Here is a 23829-nt window from a genome sequence, read left to right on the forward strand (position 1 = left end):
TGTTCCCTGCTGGTCTCTGCTGGGTTTCTGCCTGAAGGGAGCAGCAAGTCGTGCTCGCACAACTGCAAGACGACATAACCTTACAGAGAGGAGCAAACCGAGGGTTCTTACCGGGTCTGTCATGAGCTTCCTCCACGTGGGCGGCAGAAAATTTCCACTGGCAGCTGGAAACACTCCCATCAGTTGTTCAAGAGGCTTGAACTGTTGAAATTAAACAAGCAGGTGTAGGACACTTCTAATGAGCTGTTAAAACAGAAATAAATAAGTATGCCCTACCGGTTTTGAGCCTTTCTCAAAATCGGACGGCATGTCTGCAATCCCCTCAAAGTCAGAAGCGAAGGGAGCATAGTGAAAAGGGTAATACCAGTTCCAGGATGCGCAGCCCTAGGAGAGAGAAACAAAAAAAGTGGACAAATTCGAAAAATAAGAGAACGTGCTGGTTTGGTCTGGGACAGCTAATTTTCCTCACGGTAGCTAGTACGGGGCTATGTTTCGTGTTCATGCTGGAAACAGTGTTGACACCACTGGAGTTTCCAAGTTCTCTGTAACTGTACGAGCAGCAGAACTGTGCCGGTCAGAAAGCTCTTACAGGGGTTTCGATGGCACAGAGCAGGATTCTTTTGGCAGCACGGTTTGTACTGTTGTTTTCCAATGCTAAATCCCACCACCACCCTGGGAACGCAGGGACCAGAGAGCCCTGATGTGATCCGCTCTGCAAGGTGGGAAAACCTCCACGTTGAAATGTATTCTGGTTTTAACTGTTACTTTTCTGCTCAGTACAAGCACTAATACACACTTTGAGAAACATTTTGCTTCCCCCCCTCTTTTTCTTCTGTATCAAATACTGGGAAATATAAAGTGCATTCACTTGAAAGAGGCAAAATAATCCTCAAAAAGGAGAAAATAAAGTAAACAAACACATCGGAACACAATGCACTTTGTAAAAGAAACGTGGCTCTAGAAGGTCTAAGTCAAGTTTTCACCTCCTCAGCTATTTTTCTTTGCAGTACCACTTGAAACAAAAGCCCACTATTTTGACTTCCAGTTCTCAATAAGTAAATGTCAATGAGGCTCCTGCAGTGATATTTTTAGTATAAAATTACAGAGACCATAATTATTAGATGCAATTCTTCACATGGTTTCAGTATGTTTCAAAAGCCAGGTGGATTGGTGTCTTTCTTCTTTTTTTTTTTTTTTCTTCTCTCTCTCTTTTTTTTTCCCCTCTTGAAACAGATGTTCCCACTAGTGGAACACGCTCTGCATTATTAGGTTTTTATAAGAATAGAAAAGCACATAATGTATTCTGTCAGAAGTTTTACGGACAGCGAGCAGTAGTTATTGGAAGCAATTCTTATTATGGTAAAAAGAAAAAAAAAAACCAACAAACCGAACACAAAACCTCAAGCAAAGCTATTTGAAATTCCCCAGCCCAATAGCTCCTAACCCAGGTTCCAGGAGGGCAGAAGCCGCTGTGGCTGCTGCTCCGCACCCCTGCACACCGCCCATGCACGGCAGGTGACGCTCTCTTGCCCATCGTTCCGTAACGCACGTACAAACCGCAGCACGTCCAAGTACTTCATTGCTGCGCTGCCCTAAGTCTAAATGTCCTTTTTATAAGGTCTGGAGAGAGACTCGCTTTCTTTTACAGCAATCTGAGTATGAAGCAAAACGGGAAAAACAAAGCTCTAAAGGTTTGTGTACCTTCCTTTGGAACATTTCTGAACTAGAGACTATTTTCTGTACCTTCACTTTTCCTTGAGGTCTAATTGGCACTCCTCCTCGATTTTCTCGAGAGCACTATGGTCCTGCCTGAAGTTGTTGTCAACCTCACCCATTTATTTTCTTTGCAACTGTAATAATCTGCCACTTCTATATGCACCAGTCACTTCAGGCTCAACGTCTACAAACCCAGAAGGACAAGGAGTCACCTACACACGCAATAATTAAATTGGTTTTACAAGCTAAACCAGTGTGTGTTGCACAGGGACTTGCCCGTATTGGTTTAAGTGCGGTATATGCCCGTCTTCCAGCTCCTATACATTTAAAACCACAAATCTCTCAACAGTGCACATGCAAACGCCACCCCGGTTTGAACGGCTGTAAACGCATCCGATGTCTGCACGAGGTCATGGCCACTGACCACAAAGCAATGAACGCACACTTCTTTGAATAAAACAAACTTCGTTTCAGCCTTCAAACGAGTAGAAATATTTTGGTCACCTCGTAAAAACGCTCCCTTCCTCTAAGCCCTTCAGTTTCCCTCAGGACTGTTTAGAGCTCCAGGAACACGCTTTGCCAGGGCTGATAGGACCATGGTTTGCTTCCAGCAGAGTTTAACAGTGCGCAGGATCACGGCAATTTCCACCTGCCAAGGTGTCCTGGTGACATTTGTCCTCTGCCAAAGGAGCTCCTCAAGGATGTGGAAAGCCCAGCTCCCCTGCACATCAACTGCACCAGACTTGCAAACCTTAAACTCCATGACTTTTATCCACCATAACACGCGGGTCAGAGCCCAAACTCAACTAATCAATACAGTGGAAGGGAACACGCTCACTTTTTGTTCCAAGGGGCAAAAAATAAATAATAATTTAAAAAAAGGAGCACACGTTAAAATAAAATAACTTCAAGACTGCAGAGGTTTTTAGGGGCATGCAAGGTATCTGTTTTAAGCCCTACGAAGAACGTGCTGTTTTATGCAGGCGCAGAGCCCTGCTGAGCACAGACACTGCATCGGCTCCAGGTCACACACCAAGCGCGACCGACTTTGTCTGCAGGGCACGAAGCTAGTTATTAACCATCGGTGCAACAAACCCCAATATGCCTAACTAATCTCTTGCCAATCTGACATCTCAATTATCAAAAGATTTAAATCGGATCCAGATTACTTCAATCACAATGCACTTCATAGAACATCATTACAATCTATGCAGGAGACTGACAACTCTGTTCCTTTCCAATTCTTACTGGCATTTCAGAGGCTTTGTCCTTTGTTCACTCATTTAGTCATCTGTGATTTCATTATGCAGGGCTATGTATGGCAAAGGAAAATATGCATCAGTCCTCAATAAACTAACAAGTGTCGTTACTGTATGCGAGAAACAAAAACTGCATTCAAATCTCTAGTGTCAAATAGAATGTGCAGCCTCTGATTTTATATCTTTAAAAACAAGCCCTGCTTTTCACAAATGAGCAACAGATAATTATTATTTCCCAAAAAGAAATAGGGTGCAGACACAAAAGAAAACTAGAGTTTATGAAAGACACTTTTAAGTACCTGATAATAATATCTGAGAACCCAGCAAAGCCCTTCCACATAGGACTGTACAACTTTACGACGGAATTTCTCATCAGATGCATCAACATCAAATTTGTTTTTGTAGTAGCGCTGTTTCCAACCAGTTTCCCATAACCTGTGTAACAAACACAAATAGATGTCAATACATGTTAATATATGCACATTTACATATCTGTATTAAAATATAAGCCAAAGTCGCTTGCTACTTCAATTCCCATTTCAATACAATTTAAATGAAAGCGTAAAACCTGATACTCAACAGCAAGAGAATGAAATTTGACGGTTGGCATCATAGAAAATCCAGACGAAATTCTGAAGCCGCCATCCTGATAAACACGTCTTCAAAGTACTCGTTAGGAGCAGGGCAGATACTCAACGCGTGCCCGCTGCTGGCAGGATTTTCCACAACAGTATTGTTTCTAGTCAGCAATTTCATCTTCCTTATCAGGAACCTACTACCAAAACTGCCATTTGAATTTCGTTCTTTAACTCTTCCAACCACTAGAAAGAGAAGCAGCTCTCCCCCTTCCTTATTTTGTTTAATCTACTGTAGGCCAAACACCTTTTTCTTACTGGAATACCTTGAGACACCAAGTTCATTCCTCTGTTCTTAATGCCCCTCTCCAGCAGAAAAGTGGTATTGTTTCCCTGCTACTCGAAATACAAACTCAGTAAATCAATTACAGGCAGCAGCACCTTCATTAAGCTCTACTTAACATTTGGTTCAATCCTGGTATCAAGCTTCAGAACTGGCTTCCCTCACAAAACTATCTGCCTTGGGTTTGGGTGGTTTTCGGTTTGTTTGAGTTTTGTGGTGGATTTTTTTTTTGGTTGTTTTTTTTTAGTTATTTAAACATATTATTCACCACAGTGCATGCATTTTATACACATTTATCTCAAAGTTCACGTGAATTCTGGTATTCAAGCCAACTGGGGTAAAGCAAATTACAAATCTGATTCAGAAACTGCTTAAATCAGATGATCCCTTAATAATGACTTCTTAAAATAGAATTTTGTTTCTCAAGAATTCAAAACTTGCCATTGATTATCACATCTGAAAGCTGCCATGCAAGACCCCTTTCCACAAAGGCTGCGACCACTTCAAATTACATAGAGAATCTGAAGCACACGAGTAACCTGTGAGGCCAGTTCAAAACTGGCACTTGTCAGAACGGCACAGAGCAGTAAATACACCGTGTGAGGCCTTTAAGAGGGTGCAAAGATCCATTTATGCTTTTTCACATGATGCATGTCCTTCCGGTTTTGCAAAAAGGTTCTCCGTTTGCTTCTATGCCAAGTCAGTTGCCCAGTGCAGGGATACTTCTTAAAGCCTGACCTGAGCTAGTCCAGAGACGGTTCCAGCTGCCGAGGAGGCAGAGAACTCAGGAGATGTTTGAGGGTTTAAGCAAGCTGGGGAGCAAGGACAGAGCTACTTGTGCTGGAGTCTCGAAGGACAGAGCCAAGAACGCCTGCAGGCACAGAGCAGCTGAGCCAGGAGCTCCTGGCAGCCGGACACGTGCAGAAACTCCACAAACCTTTCCTGTAAGACAACAAAACCCCATCTGCTAGCTGACTACAACCAGTTGTTCTCGTTTTAAAGTCATTCTAAGTACAAAATATATTTTCGAGAACAACTTCGTTGCATCTAGTACATTTATGCGGCTGGTTTTACTTACAATGAGAAGCATAATATCATTTTCCACTCAGAAAAGGATCTGAATAAATATTATGAGCTACGAAAGAACTTAAATAACTGTGGACAAATGTAGCAAATCCTTTTGCTTGACAATACCAGCCCTGTCAAAACTATTGCCACTTGTAAATCACCACGGGTCATTCCCACTAGTTGCTATAAAACTGTTAAAGCTTCTTTTTAGAACCTTTGCTGAAATTCAAATGGAAAGCAACATTAAAATTTATCCTGATTTTAGACAAAAATTCTGCTTACTTGATTAAAAAAAAAAAATCACCAACCAAAAACCTAATTCATTCAGATCTGCACATATAGGAAAGAAAAGCAGCAGGAGAGCTAGAATTTCCGATATTGGAATACCTGATGGGCCACATATGACAAACACGTCACAACAGCAGCGCTCAGCACTTCACACTGAAGCAACCCCTACTGTTTTCCCAAGTCCACCTACGGCCCCTGACTCCACAGAAAACAAAACCAAACTGGTTGCTTTTGTCAGAGCAGAACCTTTACCAAAAAACTGTAAGGGTCTTCAGCCCCCATTTAAAGGGCAATAGCTTGATTTACACCTTTGATAAATGCAGCCTCACTGGTAATTCACTGACAGTTGATTCTCATAAAATTTCTATCCTTTAATCATCTAGGGATTGGCTATCCTAAGACATTTAAAGAACTCGTCACAGACACAACAGGGCCTGCTACAAATCAAAGATGGAGAAAAAACATACCGCGATAGCCAAGATAAATAATGCTGCGCACGTGAAGGTAACTGAATTTTATGGGTTAAACAGCTCAAAAATTGGGCTGCAGAACAGCGGCATTCAGCTCACATAATCAGAGCTGAACAGCGAACGTCTCGCCAATCTAGTGCTCGGTCTCAAAGGGAGCAGTGGCTCGGGTGATGAAAACCCGCACGCATACTAATCTGGGTACTCAGATTTAACAGCGATAGCTTACACATCTCGCCGGAATTTACTGAATATTCTAACCCTCCACATTAATTACCGGTGGATAAAAAGATCATAGAAAAGCATCTGAAGGCACTGCTGCTCTGAGCTAAATGGCATTAATTAGACTGCATCTATTCGAGCAATTTGCTAACAAAGTGCTACAAAAAAATGGCTTCACCTGATATTATCCTCTGGCTCAGGTTCACTGTCACTGTCTTCAGCTTTTCGCTTAATTCCTCCCGCTAAGGACGGGCTGCCATCAGAAGCGAGGCTGGTATTTGGAGATGACGAAGGTGTCTGGGGTCAGAATTATTGCAGATAAATAGAGGGGGGAAAAGGATTTATTAAGCATTGTAAATTCTAGTTAAAATTAACAGCTTTGTTATAATCACACACATTAGTTTCAGTTCCCCAAAAACTCAAGGCAAAAGCTACACAACCCTTAAACTACTAAGTCAAGTAGCAGTGTCATACCAAACACTAAAATAAAGAACACAATTTTATTCAAGTAGTCTCACGAAAATAGGTTATTAAAAGCCACTTCCTTGAAAAATAAATTTTTTGGTGTCTGCTTTTCAAGCAAGCATGATAGGGCACAGAAAAAGGTGCCCAGAGTAACACGGGATGTGATTATTTCCCCCGCCATGTGTAAAAATACCTTTGAACATGCACTTACAGCATTCTGTCTGTCGTGCATTCTCATCTCAAAGGCGGCCTGTCTAGGGTTGCTGATTGCCTGAGGACTGGATCGATTGCCCAGTGCTTGAGGGGAAAACTGTCCACCGGGAATGAAAGAAGGCTGATCCCTCTGAAAGATAAACACATACGAGTGTACTGAAAGATATGTAATCTCCAGGGCAGCGTGATGACGCACGCTCGCAATTTTCAGATTAACATGTTATATAAAACGAGCATAATTTACTCATTCACTCAGCTCAGCTTAGGTATGTCTAACAATCTCAACCAGGCATAAGATGACACTTAAAAAGTGAGACTCTTATATTCCTATAATTTATTAAACTTTAAAAAACCGCATCCAAACAAAACCCGCCAAAACCAACCAACCCCAAACAAACCAACCCTGCATTCTGTGCTCACGTTCTTTCTACGTGGGCTGCAAGGCAGTTTTTTGGGGAAGTCAGACTTTACCTAACTCACTGGGAAGAAGGTGTTCTTTGCTGAGCCTTGTGTCAACGCATGGAAAAGCAATTCCTACATGTCCTGAAGGGCCACCAAATAATCATGCAAGTGCAGATGTGTAGATATGAGGGACACCACACACAGAGATCATCCAGCACATTCAACGCCCTCCCTCCATTCCCTTTTAAGAAACCTTTAATATGCAATTCCTTCTTTCAAAGCTCCAGTCTACAAAAAGCCATGAAAAACCCTTTAAAATGGTTGACACACAGACCAGAAAATACAATGGTTACAACTGCAGTTTCAACCAACACACTTGCTGAAAGCTACAGTAAACATTTTAATTCTTGCTAGTTTTTGCATTGTGAAGGGAATTAATTTACCTTCATTCTTTTTCTTTTTTCTTTTTGCCGTCTTTTAAAATTATCCTAAATAGAGAACAAAGAGAAATGAAGTCAGTCAAGCATAGAGAGTTCTTGGAAAAAATATTTCATTATAACCCTCTACTGACCAGAAGGCCGAAAGGTTTTTACATAATGTTTTGAATAAGACATAGGTCAATTCTTGCATCTGTAAACCCAACAGAAATGGGGTAAAATTTTCAACCCTATCCTGAAAACCTACAGGGGAAAAAAGCAGCTGCGTATTCAAAGCCCTACAATTTCAGTTATGGCTTTTATCATCCACTAAGTTTAGCTACAGCCCTGCTGCAAGGTGACAGCAGTGCCAAACGACACGGGCTCCTTGCCTAACCTGGAACGGCCATCCCCAAAAAAATAATTTAAAAATGTAGGAACGACAATAAAGTCCTAGAAACAGGAAAAGAAGAGACCCAAGAAAAGATATTTCTTCTTCTTGGGCCACAGAAACTGAAAACTTGAACTGGCATTTCCACTTTCAGAGAGGTCCAGGCTGGGGCAACTATAAACCAAACATTTTGCCAGCACTGGCACAGTAGTTTTCGACTGGAAAGTAAATACAATTCTGCTCTTTCATTCACAAGGGGTTTTATCCCCTGTATTTAATGAGTAAACTGGAATATAGCTGCAAAAAAAATGCACAAACTGCAGAGACAGACCAAAAGAACAATTAATGGCCACATTTCGAAGGGCAGGAGGTACTGCGAGGAGAGAACGCGCAGGGAATTCAAATCGAGTGTTTCACCCCGACTTGTGGCTTGCGCTTCCACAGGTTGCAGCACAGTACAAACCAATTCCTTCTGCAGTTTCCACAGCAGCTGTCGAACAAGCTGCAGGCAGTAACACGACTCACACACGGTTTTCATTTTGCTGTTACTTGGGATAACAATCAGAAAAACAGGAAAGGAAAATCAACGGGAAGCACGCAATTCTTTCTCGAGCACAGAGGAATTTGCTAGAGACTATAACAAGAAAGTACGGAGTTTGTTGTTTGTTTTGGTTTTTTTTTCTTATTCTGTTAAAGGAGTGTCACAGTCTAACAGTAACGCGTTGTTTAAACCAGACTCCAAGAATGTAACAAAAATTACATCATCATCTTTTCTCTTTTTGAAAATGCTGTCTTCAACTTCTCCTACAGCTAACATGATCATCTGGACCCGCTGGAGGTTGACAAAACCACTTTCTGTGAGGTAGCCCTGAAAATTAGAAAATAATATAGTTGAAAAACAAGCATATTTTTATAGCAAGCACACAGATATTTTTAAAGAAAAAGTAAAAAAAATTACCCCAGTTTTGTGCACCACATTTTTATATATGTTAACCAAGCGATCAATTGCTCCCTCCCTAAAAACAAACAAAAGCATGAGATTCTTTTTAGTGAAAACCACAGTGGGTATACTTGCAGGAAAAGAAAACACACATTCTCATCTACCTGATCTCCAAGGAGGGCAGATGAGGGAGAAAGTCATTTCCCACAAAGAAGCACATGAAGACCCAGTCGTCAACACTTCTTTCAAAATCAAAAGTGAAAGGCAGACTGGCCATAGTGAGCTCTCTTTCCAAATACTGCAACACACGCGAGAGAGGACATCAGAAAACACTGTGTACGGAGTTTAGAAATATTATTTCTGTAAAGCAGATATAGGAACCCTTCAGCTTACTTCTCGCAAAACACAGAGTCGGATGAAGATAAACTCTTGTTCCGCGACAGGAAGGCTGTCTGCAAACTGGTCGTGCTAAAAGGGAAGGGAAGAGCCGCATTACATCCAAGCTCACCTCAGTTTCCCCAGCGCAATTTTCAGGGCTCATTTTGGGAAGAGTTAACAGATATACAGGTACAGCTGCTCAGGCTCTTATGCCAAGCAGGCATGTTGCTGCTTTGCAAGTCTGTCGAGTTACAAATCATTTTCCCTCACCAGTGGAACAACAACAAAAAAACCCACACAAACCCCACAACACAACCAAACACCACAGGTGAGGATGTTAGGTTTGACATAGTATTTTTGCGTTATAGAAGTACAATTTTTATGTATTAATAAAGAGGAAACCTAGGCAATTCCAGTAATATAATTTGTATCATATTTCAACCAAAACCAACAGCGAGAACAACTTGACGATCTCATCAAAACATAAATCAGCTTGTAGATGAAAAGAATTTCTAGAAATAGTAAAATCCTTACCTTGCCTTGTTTTTCTCTGGGCAAACCTTGGCAATCCTTGACCTCATGACCCATCTGGTTACAAAGAGCACATGGCTTGGGCTTATTTGGTTTAAACTCTTCCCTAATTATAGTGAAGTTTGGTTCATGTGTGGCTAATCCAAGCATAATCAGATCAGCTACCAATCAAAAGAGAAAAATAAAATATAATGAAGGATAAACATTATTAAGCTTTAAAAAAAAAAAAAAGTACATTCTACCGTAAGCCAGTGCAAACACCCAGATGTGCTTACCCACAAACTACCCGGACAGCACAATTAAGCTAAAATTAGATCTTCAGCTATGGACAGTGCTGGATATCTCCCCATATATTACACTGAGCTTTCAAAAACTAAAAAGTATGCTGGATTATTTACACAAGTCCAAGTGAAAGCTCAAAACCTACAGCTCAACTCAATCACAAAGCAGCTCAAGCGAGGTGACCAGGAGGTATTGGCAGCAAAACAGAACTCACCGTCAGCCCCACACAGGCAGTGATGAGTGTTTGGGTCATGGTTTGGTTGAGCTATACGAAAGAAAAATCACATTTAGACAACCAAAGTCATGTCAAACTGACCGTCTCTTAATTTCAAACAAAATGTTCACATTTATTTGAATTGTACCTCTTTGTCTCCTAATGTAATCCATGATTTTATGTTCGCCTTCACCAGGAGCACTAGCATCAGACAAAATAACCTGCAAAACATTTAAATTATGTAAAAAATGTATGCCACCACGGTTAAAAAACCACAACTTATGGAATTCATATACTGAATCTCACTTACGAATACCTGAAATTCTAATCCGTAGTTTCAACTAAAATATTATGATTCAAAATGAAATTATTTGAGAGTTTGGAACCAATGAAGAGACTTCCATTTTTCTCTACTCATTTTCTAGGATGAAGCTGATGCATTGATCCAAACACCACTGAAATGATCACGTCATTAACCAACATATTTGAAGTTTCCTGATAAATGCTGAGGGCGATCGAAATCTGCACTGAAGGACTACCAGCTAAAGCAGCCATATGCCCGCTCCCCCTTGGATCTTTGGATACGCCGACACATTATCACATTATACACTTCCTTACACCCACGTCCAGCTGAGCATTACCGTTCGTAAACTCACGGCTAATGGAGGGAATTAAGCAGAGTCAACTGCCCTCTAATTAGACCACTTTAACAGTCAACTTATGGAAAATAAACCAGCTGCATCTGAGAACACTGACTGTTCTGCCCTCTTGTACGGAGCAAACACAGGGTTGAGAGACACAAAACCGGGTGGCAGTGGAGCGGTTGAGGGATGGGAGGAGAGAATTTCCAAGTCCAAAAAGCTGATATGTATTATTTTCATTGCCTGTCATCTACTGTCATCCATCATTAGAATAACAGAGAAAACGCAGTCTACCTGAGGTAGCAAACAAGTTAAAAAAGAAATAGTGAAAATAATACATGTACAGCGTATCTTGACGCATTTCCCCAAAAGAAGAAAAAAAGTGTTCCTAAAACCCTGCCTCCCGTTATATCAAACTGTGGCTTCTACTATCAAATCTTTTCATTGCTCTTAAATGAAATCCAAACAAATGGTGCTGTTGGACCGTGTTATTAGGATGAAATGTACCTCTGAACTGCCAGCAGAATGCGCAGGCGGGTCTGTTATTAATAACAGGACAGTGCCAGGAGATGAGTGAACTGTTAAATTCATACTCTTCAATCATATCCCAACCCAGCCTAACAGATCACCTTAATTTTCCTCAAGTATGAAACTGAAACTTACTGTCAAATTTTTCCACCCAGGGTCACTGTTCAAGCGGTCAGCAATGTAATAGCGGAGACATTTAGCAAGATTGTCCATAAACTCAGTTCCCTAAAAAGTGACGGAAGAAAATAAATTAAACCTTCATTCAGACGCTGGCAATTGCTGGTTAAAGTGCAGGATTACTTACTGGCGTAATACAGTTGCTGTCAAATCTCTCTTTCACTTCTTCTGGAGGAAGAATGCCACCTAGAGCAATAAAAACATTTAACAGAAGTAGATCAATACGGAACATTAAAAACATTTTTGCATGATAAAAACCAGGATGGCTCCCCTGGTAACAATTAATACTCATTGGAAGTTAGTTTGTTAAAAAAAACACAACAAATTAAAACAGCTTTTACCATTATATTATCTCCATCTTAAAATAAGGTATTAGTACATTTACAAACGTTGTTGTTATTTCAGAGAAGCGATTTCGCTACCTATTCTGTCAAAAGACTGTGAAAGAAATCTCAAAGAAACTAAGCTTGCTAAACGAGATAAAACATTAGGAAATAATTATTTTCTTACATATTCTCCCCTACGTTTCCACTATCTATTCACTTGGGCTCACAAAGAGGGTTACACCAACTTCTCTCATCTCTGAGCTTCATAAAGGGTCTTCGCAGTCTAGAAATGCTACAGGAAGAAACGTTAAACAAGTCTTTGTGCTCCCTTTCCCTCTCTACTGGGGTCCAGGGCAGATGCCTCCCGCTGCTCCAGCCCAGCCCGCGTCCTGCAGCTGCACACGCGCCCTGCGCACTGCGGCCACGCCACCAACACCCTGCCAAACTCGCACCGACTTGGTTCGTCCACCAACTTTACGGTTTCCACTGTCACGTAACTGCCCTTGCTCACGGTTCATTATTCCTGTGCTGTAGTATTTGCATTTGATCCCCGGTTTTAAGCCTCAGCTCTCCTCTCATCAAGCCCTACAAGTTCATACTTGTCTCCATAAAGGTTTTGGTTAGTTTCCCACTGCTACCTTTATCCCTGCTTTTCTCCTCCTTTTTTTTTTTTTTTTTTTTTTTTTTTTTTAAAGGAATTAAGAATACTCAACACAAATCCATTTCAGGCAGGAGACAGAAGAAGGAAAAAAGTGACATTTGGTTTTATCTTAGTTTTTAACTCTGGAAGGCTTGCTCTGTAGCTTTGTAGGCTTGCTGGTCCCTCCTCCTAGTAACGTACAGACAAGTATCCACTGAGTAAGACATCCCTTTTCCAACCCTTTCCAAAGCACCCAAAACAAACAAGGTGACTCTCACTTGAATGACCTCAGATACAGCCAAGCTCTACCTTTTGCCAGGATTTCTTGTCGGATTTTTTGCTTCTCTTCAGCAGCTTCCATGCCCTCCTTTGATGCTCTGAATCTCCTGGACCGCTGTTGATTCATTTTTGCACGTGGAGCCTAAAAGGAGTGCCATAATGTTTGGTTCAGTTATTGCACCTGGACAATAGCTTCCTTTCTGCTAGTTGTTTTTGGCAGCCAAGACATTTTGAGATGGGCCAGTCTGCGATTATATGAGCATTTAACAAGACATCAGTCATAACTCTCTTGAAAATAAAAAGACTGCAGCAGACAGTAGTTCGCTACTACTTACGGTAGGTGTGTGTGTGGGTTTTTAAAAGGCTACATCAACATTTAGTTGGGATTATTGCCATATACGCACATATGTTAGGAATTCCTGCACCTGAATTCAGGTGAAAAATCTTTTTACTTAACGATATTCATTTTACCTTTGAGAAACTGGAAAGCCTAGAAAAACAGCCACAGTGAAATTCAGCCACTGCCCATTCTAAGTGCATCTGCTTAAATGTGCTCTATTTTTTCTCAGCCTACGGCATAGATTACTACCGAAGACACAGAACATTAATAGTTTCAGAGTGTTACTGTTTTGGGGAAGTTTTCTGCTTTTCAGAAGCCAAGCTCAGACCGCAGTGGACTACATTAGCCAGCTCATATAACCCTGTGGACAATGAAATCCATGAATATTTTTAGTTACCCTCGTCAAAATTAAATTAACAGTATATTTTACCTGTAGTTTTCCATTTTAGAAAATTACTTCCCAAAGCACCTCATGAGAGCAGCCAGCATCTAACCTAACTTGACAAACAGCTGTTATAGGGAACTAAATATATCAATACTTACTACTCCATCGATAGCCATGTAAAGAAGTCGCCGTGGTCTTACAATGTTGAAGATCCTGTCGATATACTCAAAAATCGCAACCATCATTTCATCTTCATTTTTGGGTGCTGGCCTAAAATGTAGAGCATTCAATTTAACATCTGAAATGCTATCAATAAATCCTATTTGTAAAGAGACAAAAAAACCAGCCTTACTTGTCCTCTGGATGCGTACAAGGGTGAATGATGCCATTCATGTCCAGATAGAGGTTATCGAACTCCACCTCGTTAGGGTTAGGTTTGCTGGTATCGATTGGAACCTTGACACCATTGCACTCTTTAGCCTGCAAATGCCGTCGAAACAGGTATTTCAGTACTTGGTTAGAGCAGTATCGCAAATAACCAACAGAGGTATTAATGTACAGGGTCAAAGTTTGGTTTTTTTCAATGGCAGTAAAAAAAAAAAAAGAGAGCAACAAGCTACCCACATAATTACCTGTAGATGTGTGCTTGTATTGCTAAAACAGAGCTTTAAAAAAATTTAAAAAAAAAAAATTTTTTACAAACTAGCACAACTACTATGATGAGTTAAAGCAGAGTTAGTTCTTTTCTGTGGGTCGGCATGTATTGTAAACGAGAAGTTTCCAAACCTCATGTTATTCAATAAAGTGATTCCTTTTACAGCCGGGATCATACCGACCCCTCACGATTTAGCAAAAGGCCTTCCAAGTTTATAATGCAATGCTATAACTTTATCTTGACAAACAGAAAGCATCAAACCCTTTCTTCTTTAAACACTCAGTTCCCCAGATTGACACATCTGAAGGAACTTTGTTGGGAATTGTTGTTGCTGGTTCTCTCATTCACGTGAAACTCATCGGTAGCTGATGAGCCCACATTGATCGTTTCCCCTGAACTTCCATCCGCAGACTTGCTGCCCACCGCTCATTAACGGAGTTTCCCCCACCTCTGATACAAAGCTCGAACTATCGGACTCAAAGGGAAAAAACCCATTACACTAACAGACCGTACCATCGACTTTCTTACAATTTTCCTTAGAGTAGCAGCAGAACTAGCTGCACTTACCCCACTCGTAAATGGCAAAAATTAAAACCTCTAAAGCAAAATAAGCCTTTATTTGGTATTGACATGTTTTCATGGTTACAGGTGCACAGAATTCTTTCATGGCAATTTTGGGAAGTCATTTTTAAATAACTGAACACTAAGTCCCTCTATTTCGCTTCTTTAAAACAGATGACATTTCCGCTAATTCACATCTTTCTGATACTATTCATCCAAACCAGCCAGATCCCGACAGACGAAACCCTGACCGCTGTTTGCTTCCTTTACAGAACCTTCCAGAACACACACAAATCACATGTTTTTAGCAGAAACCGTCAGGTGCAAACACTGAGCTGCATCGTGCAGTTCTAATGAAGTAGCTCTGGGCAACCAAGAACTACGATTATTTAAAAGAAAGAGTATCTTTCTGGTTTCCATCAGCCACGGCACGAGAAGCTTGCCCCGCGTTCCACCTGATCCTCTGTCAAACCTTCCGCCGGAGCTGACGCCGATCAGAAGGTATCAAAGGCTTACGGCTATGGGATATGGAAAATAAAATCGTCCCCGCCACAGATCTCACTTTCAGTCTCGAAGGTAAAGCAAAATAAGCATGATCTCGTTCAGATGGCCTCAAAAGCCATCCAGTTTTCATCTGCATACCGTCATGTCAGCAACTTCAGCGCTACATCCTCATAAACCTATCAGATTTTTAATGTAACAGCCTTGTAAAAGGTTTAAGTATCTGGGAGTGATATCTCTTGTGATACAACTAAACTGTTCGCTTTTAATCTGCAGCCTCTTTTGAAACCATTGAAAATAGATCTTCAAATATGATACTTTAGTTGCAGCTTTATTAATTCAGATGAATTTGATTAAGAATATTCTCTCCTGGATTTTATATTATCTTCAAGATCTTCCTCTTATTCTTCTTGCTCGGCTTAAGAAGAAGATTAATCAGATTTAAGAAAAAGAAATAATCGAGCAAGGTAAGAGAACAAGGATCAACTTTTTAGTATTTCAAAGAGACAAGCTACCAGGAGATACAAAATTTCTGATTAGAGAGATTTATAGCAATCCTAAAATACACACAGAGCTGATTACATCGTGAGAGAAGTTTAAATTCACCTACAGTAAGATAAACTACAGCTTCTCACTACTGGCCCAGTCTGCTCTCACATTTATGGCCAGATTTGAATATAAAAAAATGTAATGAATATGATTTATCCATGCGCTGTCCTTACTGTAATTACAACGCGCTCGTAAGTTGGAACAAAGCAATGTGGACGAGGACATCAGAATGTGACACTCCAGTTACGGTAAATCCAGCCTGGCCCAATGGAATTTGTCCTGTCTTCCCATTTCTTTTACTACAGAACACTCACTGTTACGAGCTCAATTATTAAACACAAAAAAGGGTCATACAGTCACAAACTCAGTCAAACCAAGACTACACAAACCTTTATTTCACCTAACTATTAGAGCAGTTTTGATTACATGAAGATGAATGTAAACGTTTACAGATGTGAGGAAAAAGTCTTCTGCTCTTAGTGATAACTGTGCTTAATTGTTACAGATTGCAGACACGTCTGCTGTCTAACTTGTGACTGCTCTTAAATAAGACAGATCTTAAAGCGTTATCCAGAAACAGCTGCACAAGCTTGTAAGACAAAACCAGAGAACACCCATTCACAGTAAAGACGAGCCTGTAAAAGAATCTGCTTTACATTGTCAAAACTCCACCTGCATCCTTTAGATCTCAAGAACAGCGCTGCAAACATCACCGCGTGCTCACGGAGCGCCGAGGCTCTCTTGCCAGCGCGAGTATGAATACGACACAGAAGTATTAAAGCTGCTGTCTCTGCAGTCTGACTCTGCTGCCGAAACAGACGTTTGTTCATGGAAATGAACTTTGGAGGTAAGGAAGGGGATTTGGTGGGTGAGCGGCTTGGCCCGCACAGCCGGACGGGATGCTGGCTGTATGCAAAAGACCAAACCGTTGCTCTTCGTGAGTTCCCCGCTTGCGTGAAAGGGGATGAAGCAAATCAACCAGCACAGAGCTGAGACAACAGGCAGGACACACAAACCCCATCCTTCAGACATCAGTGATCTGCAGACCCGCAGCCCCAGCCGGGAGACGCTGGTACAGACACATTGTTCTCCAGTTCCCCCCTAATACTCACTTTTCTCTGGCAGATGCAAACATGACACCCGTACCTGACAGCCCCCTGAACTGCGGGTTGCCCCGATCCTCAGAACAGGTCACACCAGAGACCACACAAACCCCAGGAGTTTGGTAAAGCGACCAGAACAACCCCTGCGAGCTGCCGACAGCTCAGCCCAGCGTCAGCTCAGCTGTAAACACATACCTGTAAACCCACAAACCAGCTGCTTCTGCGACAGTTCCCCCAGGCACACAAATCCTCAAATCTTACCTACCCGCTGGAGCAAAAAATTCACTTCTTGCAGCTACAGGTGAAATAAACTTCACACATCATGCCAAGGCTAATGGAAACCATGAGTGTAAGAAAAGCAAAAGAGCAACTCATAGTTTTAACTGGGCAGCGTTTGATTAATCCAAATCCATTATTCTGTTGCGCTGCCTGAATCTGAAACGCAAGAACATCCCGACTGTAACAGGAACTGAATACTAAACCTGATCCGTCCACGTACACCGAAATCTTGCTGATTGCAGGTCATAATGCAACCAAAAAACCCCAGTGTCTATACATGATTCCACTGCTTTGCTCTCTTCTCCCTCATCACCACACCTACACCAAGATATCATTTTAATCTTCCATAAAACCCACTGGCTACAAAGGACAGCCCAGTTTCTTCCCAAACACCTCGGCCCTGCCCTCCCGAGCAGGATCACGGAGCTGATCCGCTCCACAACAGGCTGCTCCGTGAGCTTCCAGCCCCACAAGGTACTTCTAACCCTGCCACTTGCATTTCCTCGCTCTTTTCGACACAGGCAGTCTCACTTTTGTTTTCAGGGAGCCCCAGAGCTTGCTGCAGCTTGTCGTTTACAAAAAAGTGGCTGAAAAGAACACGCACAGAACCAAAACAAGAAATGGCACGAAGTAGCTCGGTTGCTCCCTCTTCACCCTGAGTTTACCCAACGCTTTCACAAAATCCGCTCTTTTTGCCCGAAGCGGCACACAGGCAGAGCCTGCCCCGCCAGGAAGGGGGGCGCGTTTCACTGAACCGGCTGAAAACTGGAGGATTGCAGGAAAAACCCAATTCCCTGCCCTAAAACCCCGTTCCCCTCCCCTAAAACCCCCGTTCCCTGCCCCAAACCCCTGTTCCCTGCCCCTAGAACTCCCTGTCCCTTCCTCAAACCCCCCAGTCCCTGCCCCAAACCCCTGTTCCCTTCCCCAAAACCCCATTCCCTGCCTCAAACCCTTTGTTCCTTGCTCCCAAAACCCCCGTTCCCTGCCCCAAAACCCCCAAATTTTTTCCTCAAAACTCCATTCCCTGCCCCAAAACCCCCGGTCCCTGCCCCAAAGCCCCCAGTCCCTACCCCAAAACCCCCAGATTTTTTCCCCAAAACCCCGGTCCCTGCCCCAAACGCCCCGGTCCCTGCCCCAAAAGCCCCGGTCCCTGCCCCAAAAGCCCCGGTTCCCCTCAGCCGGCGCTTCCACAGAGCAAGAGCAGCCAGGCCGAGAAAGCAAATAAAGCCGAAAACAAACCAAAAAAATCCCCTCGAGCCCCCCGAAAAGGCGCTCGGAGTACCCGAAGGCGCAGGGGGGCGGCGGCAGGGGCGCAGCGCGGGCTGGCCGGGCACTCATCAGTCACGGCTCGGGCACTAATTACCGGCCGCAGCAGGCGCCGCTCCCTGAGCCGCCATGACCCCCCGCGCTCCCTCGGCGGCGCCGGGCCTGGCCGGTGCGGGGCGGGGGGGCCCGTCCCGCCTCCCCTCACCTTCTCCTCCACGCAGCTGACGATGATGGAGGGGTACTTGCGGCTGAGCCAGCGGAAGAAGGCCGGCACCCCCATGGCGGCGGCCCCGCGGCCTGCGGGCGGCACCGGGCGGGACGGCGGCGGCAGCGGCGCTTCCGGGGGCACAGGGCGGCGCGGGGCACCATGGGGCGCGGTCACGTGAGGCGGAGGCGGCGCCGGCGCCGCCATCTTGGAGGCGGGCGGGGCGGAGGGCGGTTGGGGGCAGTGACAAACGCGGGCTGGAGGGCAGGGGCTGAGGGGAGGCTTTCTGGTCTCTGAGCTGCCCGAGAGGAGCTTGGAGCCGGGGGGCGGGGTGAGGTCGGGTCTGGGGAACAATTTTGTGATAGATGAACTCGCTCGCCGCAGGCAGAGTCAATGCTCAAGAGAAGTTTATTGTAGGAGAGAGAAGCGAAGCGGCGCGGGGTGCGTGGGGAACCTGCGTTCGGCCTACACGCACGCCTCACAAAGTTTTTAGTGGCCGTTACATACCCCCCTTCATTATTACAATTCTCTATTTTTGGGAATTATCCCACCTACTAATACGTACTCACACTAATAGATGCGCGTGCTCTGTCGTGGTGTCAGGGCCTTCTCTCCCCATCTGGTGGTCGTCAGGACGAAGGCTCTCCTCTTCCTCAGTTTGTCCTTCATCTGAACTCGGGGGGCCTTGTAGAAAAAAATCACTGTCCTCCTGGCTCTGAATGACGTTTCTGTTACCACAGAATCACAGAATGTCAGGGATTGGAAGGGACCTCGAAAGCTCATCCAGTCCAACCCCCCCGCCGGAGCAGGAACACCCAGGTGAGGTTACACAGGAAGGCGTCCAGGCGGGTTTCGAATGTCTCCAGAGAAGGAGACTCCACAACCCCCCTGGGCAGCCTGTTCCAGTGTTCCGTCACCCTCACTGAGAAGAAGTTTCTTCTCAAATTTAAGTGGAACCTCTTGTGTTCCAGCTTGAACCCATTACCCCTTGTCTTACTGTTGGTTGTCACCGAGAAGAGCCTGGCTCCATCCTCGTGACACCCACCCTTTATATATGTATAAACATTGATGAGGTCACCCCTCAGTCTCCTCTTCTCCAAGCTAAAGAGCCCCAGCTCCTCAGCCTTTCCTCACACGGGAGATGCTCCCCTCCCTTAATCATCTCCGTGGCTGCGCTGGACTCTCTCCAGCAGTTCCCTGTCCTGCTGGAACTGAGGGGCCCAGAACTGGACACAATATTCCAGATGAGGTCTCACCAGGGCAGAGTAGAGGGGAAGGAGAACCTCTTATCTCCCCCATTTGGTCATCTTCTTGTCCTTCAGTCCACGATTTATCTGCTCCTGTGTTTCGCTACGTCTGGTTTCCTCAAAATAGACTCAGAACATCCTTATCAATAACATGAGCCATCTGCCATCTCATTTAACTAGCAACAGGAATCACTAACTTGCTCTAACATTTACTACAAATTTCTTCCCCAAAGGGCTGTGGGGCATTGGAACAGGCTGCCCAGGGCAGTGCTGGAGTCGCCATCCCTGGAGAGGTTTAAAATACACGTAGATGAGGTTCTCAGGACACGGGGCAGTGCCAGGGGTGGGCTATGCTTGGACTCGATCATCTTGAGGGGCTTTTCCAACCAAAACGATTCTGCGAATCTAAGAGACAGCATGGAGAAACCCCGTCCCGTGGCTTTGCCGGCTGCATAAGCAAATACTATTAAGTTCGCCACCATTTGACGACGTTGAAATGGAATTAAACGTTCAGGTATTAGCGGGGATTAGCGGGAGGCAGGTTTCGTGCTCTGCTGTGTCCTGTCACTGGGCACCAGCCTCGCTAGGACGGCACCGAGGGGGCGAGGACATGGGAAAGCAGCCCGGGAATCATTAACAAAAATAACAAAATCTCAGCAGCGCTTACCGAGTCAAAGCCGCCGGTTTGGGGAGCGGGCAGGAACCTTGCTGCCTTGCTCGTTTGCTGTAGAACAAATTAACCCAATATTGTATTTCTCATTATTCTTAGCCTCACTTAGCTGTTGTTAAGCCATTTTCTGCTGTCACCCCTCTTAATAAAATCTGTGACTTGAATAAATTTCCCCAGCAACTTTGTATTGGCGCTAAAGATTGTCCTTTATCTGTTCCTCACAAAATGCACCCTGCTTGAAGTTTCCTACTGTACTGCTGCTCCCCCTGGAATTTCATGTAGAGTAAGGTAACTTAGCATCAACATACCTGGTTGTATTTATGGGCAACCCGTTGTTTGTCTGACAATGCTAAAAAAACCCAACCAAACAAAATCCCCAAAACAACCCACAGAAAATGGTGGCAGTAGCAAAAGAATCGCGATCATCTCATCTTATAATCACTTGCGTAAACAAGCGCTGAAAAAATTAATACTGCAACAAACATTCTCTTGAAAAGTCAACCTACATTTTGCTAAAAAAATAAAACCCTTATAAACATCTTATCTGGCGTTTTTCTGTCCGCCCCCAGGTGCCAGCGCGTTTTTCCTGCAGACGTACGGGGTCACGAGCTGGAGTTTCACCTCATGACGCGCGTGTACAATGCACGAAAAAAGAACGCAGCAGCAAGTGGTTGCAGGTACACGGTGGGAATAAAAATCCTTTTCCTTAGAGTATTTCCCAGCTGAGCGGCGTGCTGATGTCAATCTGTGACGGCTGGATGGGCGACAGTCCCCTGTCCGTCACCGTCATCTGTCACCATCTCCGGGCTGCCGGGGTGACAGCTGTGAAGGAGCAGAATGAAGTTGAGTGGCAGGATGCTCTGCGTCTAATGAGCCTGTGCACAATGCGGGGATAATCGGCGCTGCTCCGGAGGAACTCGGCGATCGCGGCGGCTCTGAGAGCGCGGAGCTCCTGCCATCTGTCACCCGTCAGGGCCGTGTCTGCGGCTGGGCCGAGGGGACGGTGGCGGGCGCCTCGTGTCGCGCACGGGGACACAAACCGGGCTGACGTCGGGAACCGGCGTCACTCAGCGCTGCAGGGGCATGGCGGGTTTGCTGCGGTGCGACCCAGCCGGGCTTTGGGGAGCATTTTTCCGGACGAACCTCGGTCTGACACGCAGAGTCCCGTGGGTTGACACACAGGTGATATTACACAGGAGGGATCGCAGGAGCCCAAACCAGCCTGTGGCTGAGTGGGCACAGGAACCCTGGCACAGCGGGGAGGGCGTTAAAGCCTTCTGTAAAGTCCGGCTTTAGTCGAGTTTTGGGTGCCATCAGGCCTGGTCACACGCTCACCCAGCTCCGTCCTTCCGCAGCTGATGTCCCAGTTGTGGGAACACTCAACACTGCAGCATCGCCCACAGACCGAACCCCCGGCCTGAGCCGGCACACAGCTGCACCAGTGGCTTTATTTCATGTTCTTGAGCTCTTTTTATTAAACTGAATATCTTTACCATTTTAAAATGGTTTCTGATGGACTGGGCCTGAAGATTGGTGCCTGCATTCAAAGCTGCAGCTCTGCTTTGCACCCAAGTTTAATTGGGGTGCTGGTTTCTGCTTTGAACTTAGAGTATTGATGAATAGATTTTTATTTTTTTTTAATATGTCTCCTGGTTTCTCCCTTAGGAAGAAAATCTCATGTTTAATGAACTTAATTTTAGATAAAAGGAATTAAAAGAAGGAAATTAAAAATGCATGAATCTCCTAGAGCCATCCAGTTGCTGTGATGTCCGTACAGCAACGCCAGCACGGATTTTTACAAAGCAAGTAAAAGCGGAAAAGCACTGGGGCTCGCCACATGTAAATGCCGCTCTGTTCCAAAGTGTGCCGAATTAGAAATGTACATTTTATGCATTTCTTCTTCTTGATCTATTGCAGAAGCAGATAAAGATCAAACATGCCGGCAGATGTATGCATACCCACAATGCTCGCTCGCTTTTCGCAGAACCCCGGCAAGCTCTGTGGCAGCAGCAGCAGCAGCGCACAGGGAGGGACCAGCTCCCTGCCCGGGGGAGGTCACGGGCAGCCCCAGCCCTGAGGTGACAGAGGGGACATCTCGGAACACATCATTTATTCCCCAAAACCGAACATGCCACAGAAAGGCTCAGTCTCTCGGAGCAGGGTTGCCGTCAGACCAGGAGAACACACATAGGAGGCCACGTATTGTACCAAATATTTATTTTGTATTTACATTGTCTTGGTTATGAGCCGCATTTCAGACAGCAGCACTCTCAACACGTACATGATGAGACTGGTTATTTCTTCCCCAAAGCAAGCGGGGGAATCTTAATCATAGAAGTCATCAAACTCGTCTGCTTCTGCTCTGTGGCTTTGTGGGCGCAAAGCGGCCTCGATCTCGGAGCTGCTGTCGTCGGATTCACCCCAGAAAGCTGAGGGTGAGGAGAGAAAAAAAATAAATTACAAGAGCTTTTCCATGTGGATGTCATTTATGTCACAGACACAACTGCTCTGCAGCTCCCCACCACGGCACACGGAGCAGGGCGCGCTTGAGGAGCGCAAGATGTGTTTCCTCAATACAGTAACTCGTGACCTGCTTACAAAGGCGTCTAGTTTTAACCAGCATGACACTGGGTTCTTACCTTTGGATTTTATAGCAGTGACCATTCCTTTCCTGGTTTCAGTCCTGTAAAAGAGAAAGATTTCAAATAATCAGCACAATGTCACAGAATTAAAAAGAGTGTAAGTCAACTTTAAAAAAAACCAAACAACACAATTGTGAGATGCTTTTTAAAAAAATATCAATAACTCCTGTGACTACTTTTTTATCATGGGCTTCTTCACCTTTCTGTCTTCTAAAAGGTGGAGAAAAGAGCATGCGGGAGGGACCCTCTCCAGGTGTTGGGGTGACCCAGTCACCCCTTGGTTCACACCAGTAGGGAATTGAGGGTACAAATGATGAGAGCTCTGTCTATCCTTTGCAGCCTGTCAGGTAACACCAAGAAAGTAAAGAAACAACCCCAAGAGCACTCAAAGCAGCCCAGAACAGTCAGCGCACCTCCCTGCGCCCTGTGTCACCCGCCCGGGGAAGCGTGCAGCCTCCCCCGCCTTTGATCTACCTTGCCGGCTCCGGCCGCGCCGCTGTTCTGCTAAACGCCCGCTCTTGTGTCTGAGCCGCACAGGCCCTTTTGAGCCCCTCAAACAAGCTGGAATCATTTTGATCTTTTGTGTGCGGCGTGCGTATTGTGTTGGTGCTGGGAAATAATCGTGTAGGGGCAATGATGGAGGAGAATTAACTGTTATATTAACA

General features: G+C 44.5%; 2 protein-coding genes across 2 annotated transcripts in view; both read right to left on the reverse strand.

The window, feature by feature from the left end:
* Positions 1 to 18732, reverse strand: part of XRN2 (5'-3' exoribonuclease 2) — a 38458-nt gene extending 19726 nt beyond the window's left edge. The window contains exons 1-19 of the mRNA XM_065630967.1: positions 18606 to 18732; positions 13839 to 13966; positions 13645 to 13756; positions 12792 to 12903; positions 11644 to 11702; positions 11475 to 11564; positions 10319 to 10391; positions 10171 to 10221; positions 9678 to 9835; positions 9159 to 9233; positions 8930 to 9063; positions 8784 to 8841; positions 8586 to 8693; positions 7462 to 7506; positions 6615 to 6746; positions 6117 to 6235; positions 3275 to 3410; positions 277 to 384; positions 112 to 201 (exon numbers count right to left, since the gene is read on the reverse strand). Of these exons, the coding sequence (XP_065487039.1) occupies positions 112 to 201; positions 277 to 384; positions 3275 to 3410; positions 6117 to 6235; positions 6615 to 6746; positions 7462 to 7506; positions 8586 to 8693; positions 8784 to 8841; positions 8930 to 9063; positions 9159 to 9233; positions 9678 to 9835; positions 10171 to 10221; positions 10319 to 10391; positions 11475 to 11564; positions 11644 to 11702; positions 12792 to 12903; positions 13645 to 13756; positions 13839 to 13966; positions 18606 to 18680 (1863 nt within the window). The 5' untranslated portion in view covers positions 18681 to 18732. The remainder of the gene's footprint in view (positions 1 to 111; positions 202 to 276; positions 385 to 3274; positions 3411 to 6116; positions 6236 to 6614; positions 6747 to 7461; positions 7507 to 8585; positions 8694 to 8783; positions 8842 to 8929; positions 9064 to 9158; positions 9234 to 9677; positions 9836 to 10170; positions 10222 to 10318; positions 10392 to 11474; positions 11565 to 11643; positions 11703 to 12791; positions 12904 to 13644; positions 13757 to 13838; positions 13967 to 18605) is intronic.
* Positions 18733 to 22735: 4003 nt separating this feature from the next.
* KIZ (kizuna centrosomal protein) overlaps positions 22736 to 23829 on the reverse strand; it is a 36805-nt gene continuing 35711 nt past the window's right edge. Inside the window, exons 12-13 of the mRNA XM_065631987.1 lie at positions 23162 to 23205; positions 22736 to 22951 (exon numbers count right to left, since the gene is read on the reverse strand). Of these exons, the coding sequence (XP_065488059.1) occupies positions 22848 to 22951; positions 23162 to 23205 (148 nt within the window). The 3' untranslated portion in view covers positions 22736 to 22847. The remainder of the gene's footprint in view (positions 22952 to 23161; positions 23206 to 23829) is intronic.

The sequence above is a fragment of the Caloenas nicobarica genome, chromosome 3 (assembly GCF_036013445.1).
Source record: "Caloenas nicobarica isolate bCalNic1 chromosome 3, bCalNic1.hap1, whole genome shotgun sequence".
Classification (NCBI taxonomy): Eukaryota; Metazoa; Chordata; class Aves; order Columbiformes; family Columbidae; genus Caloenas; species Caloenas nicobarica.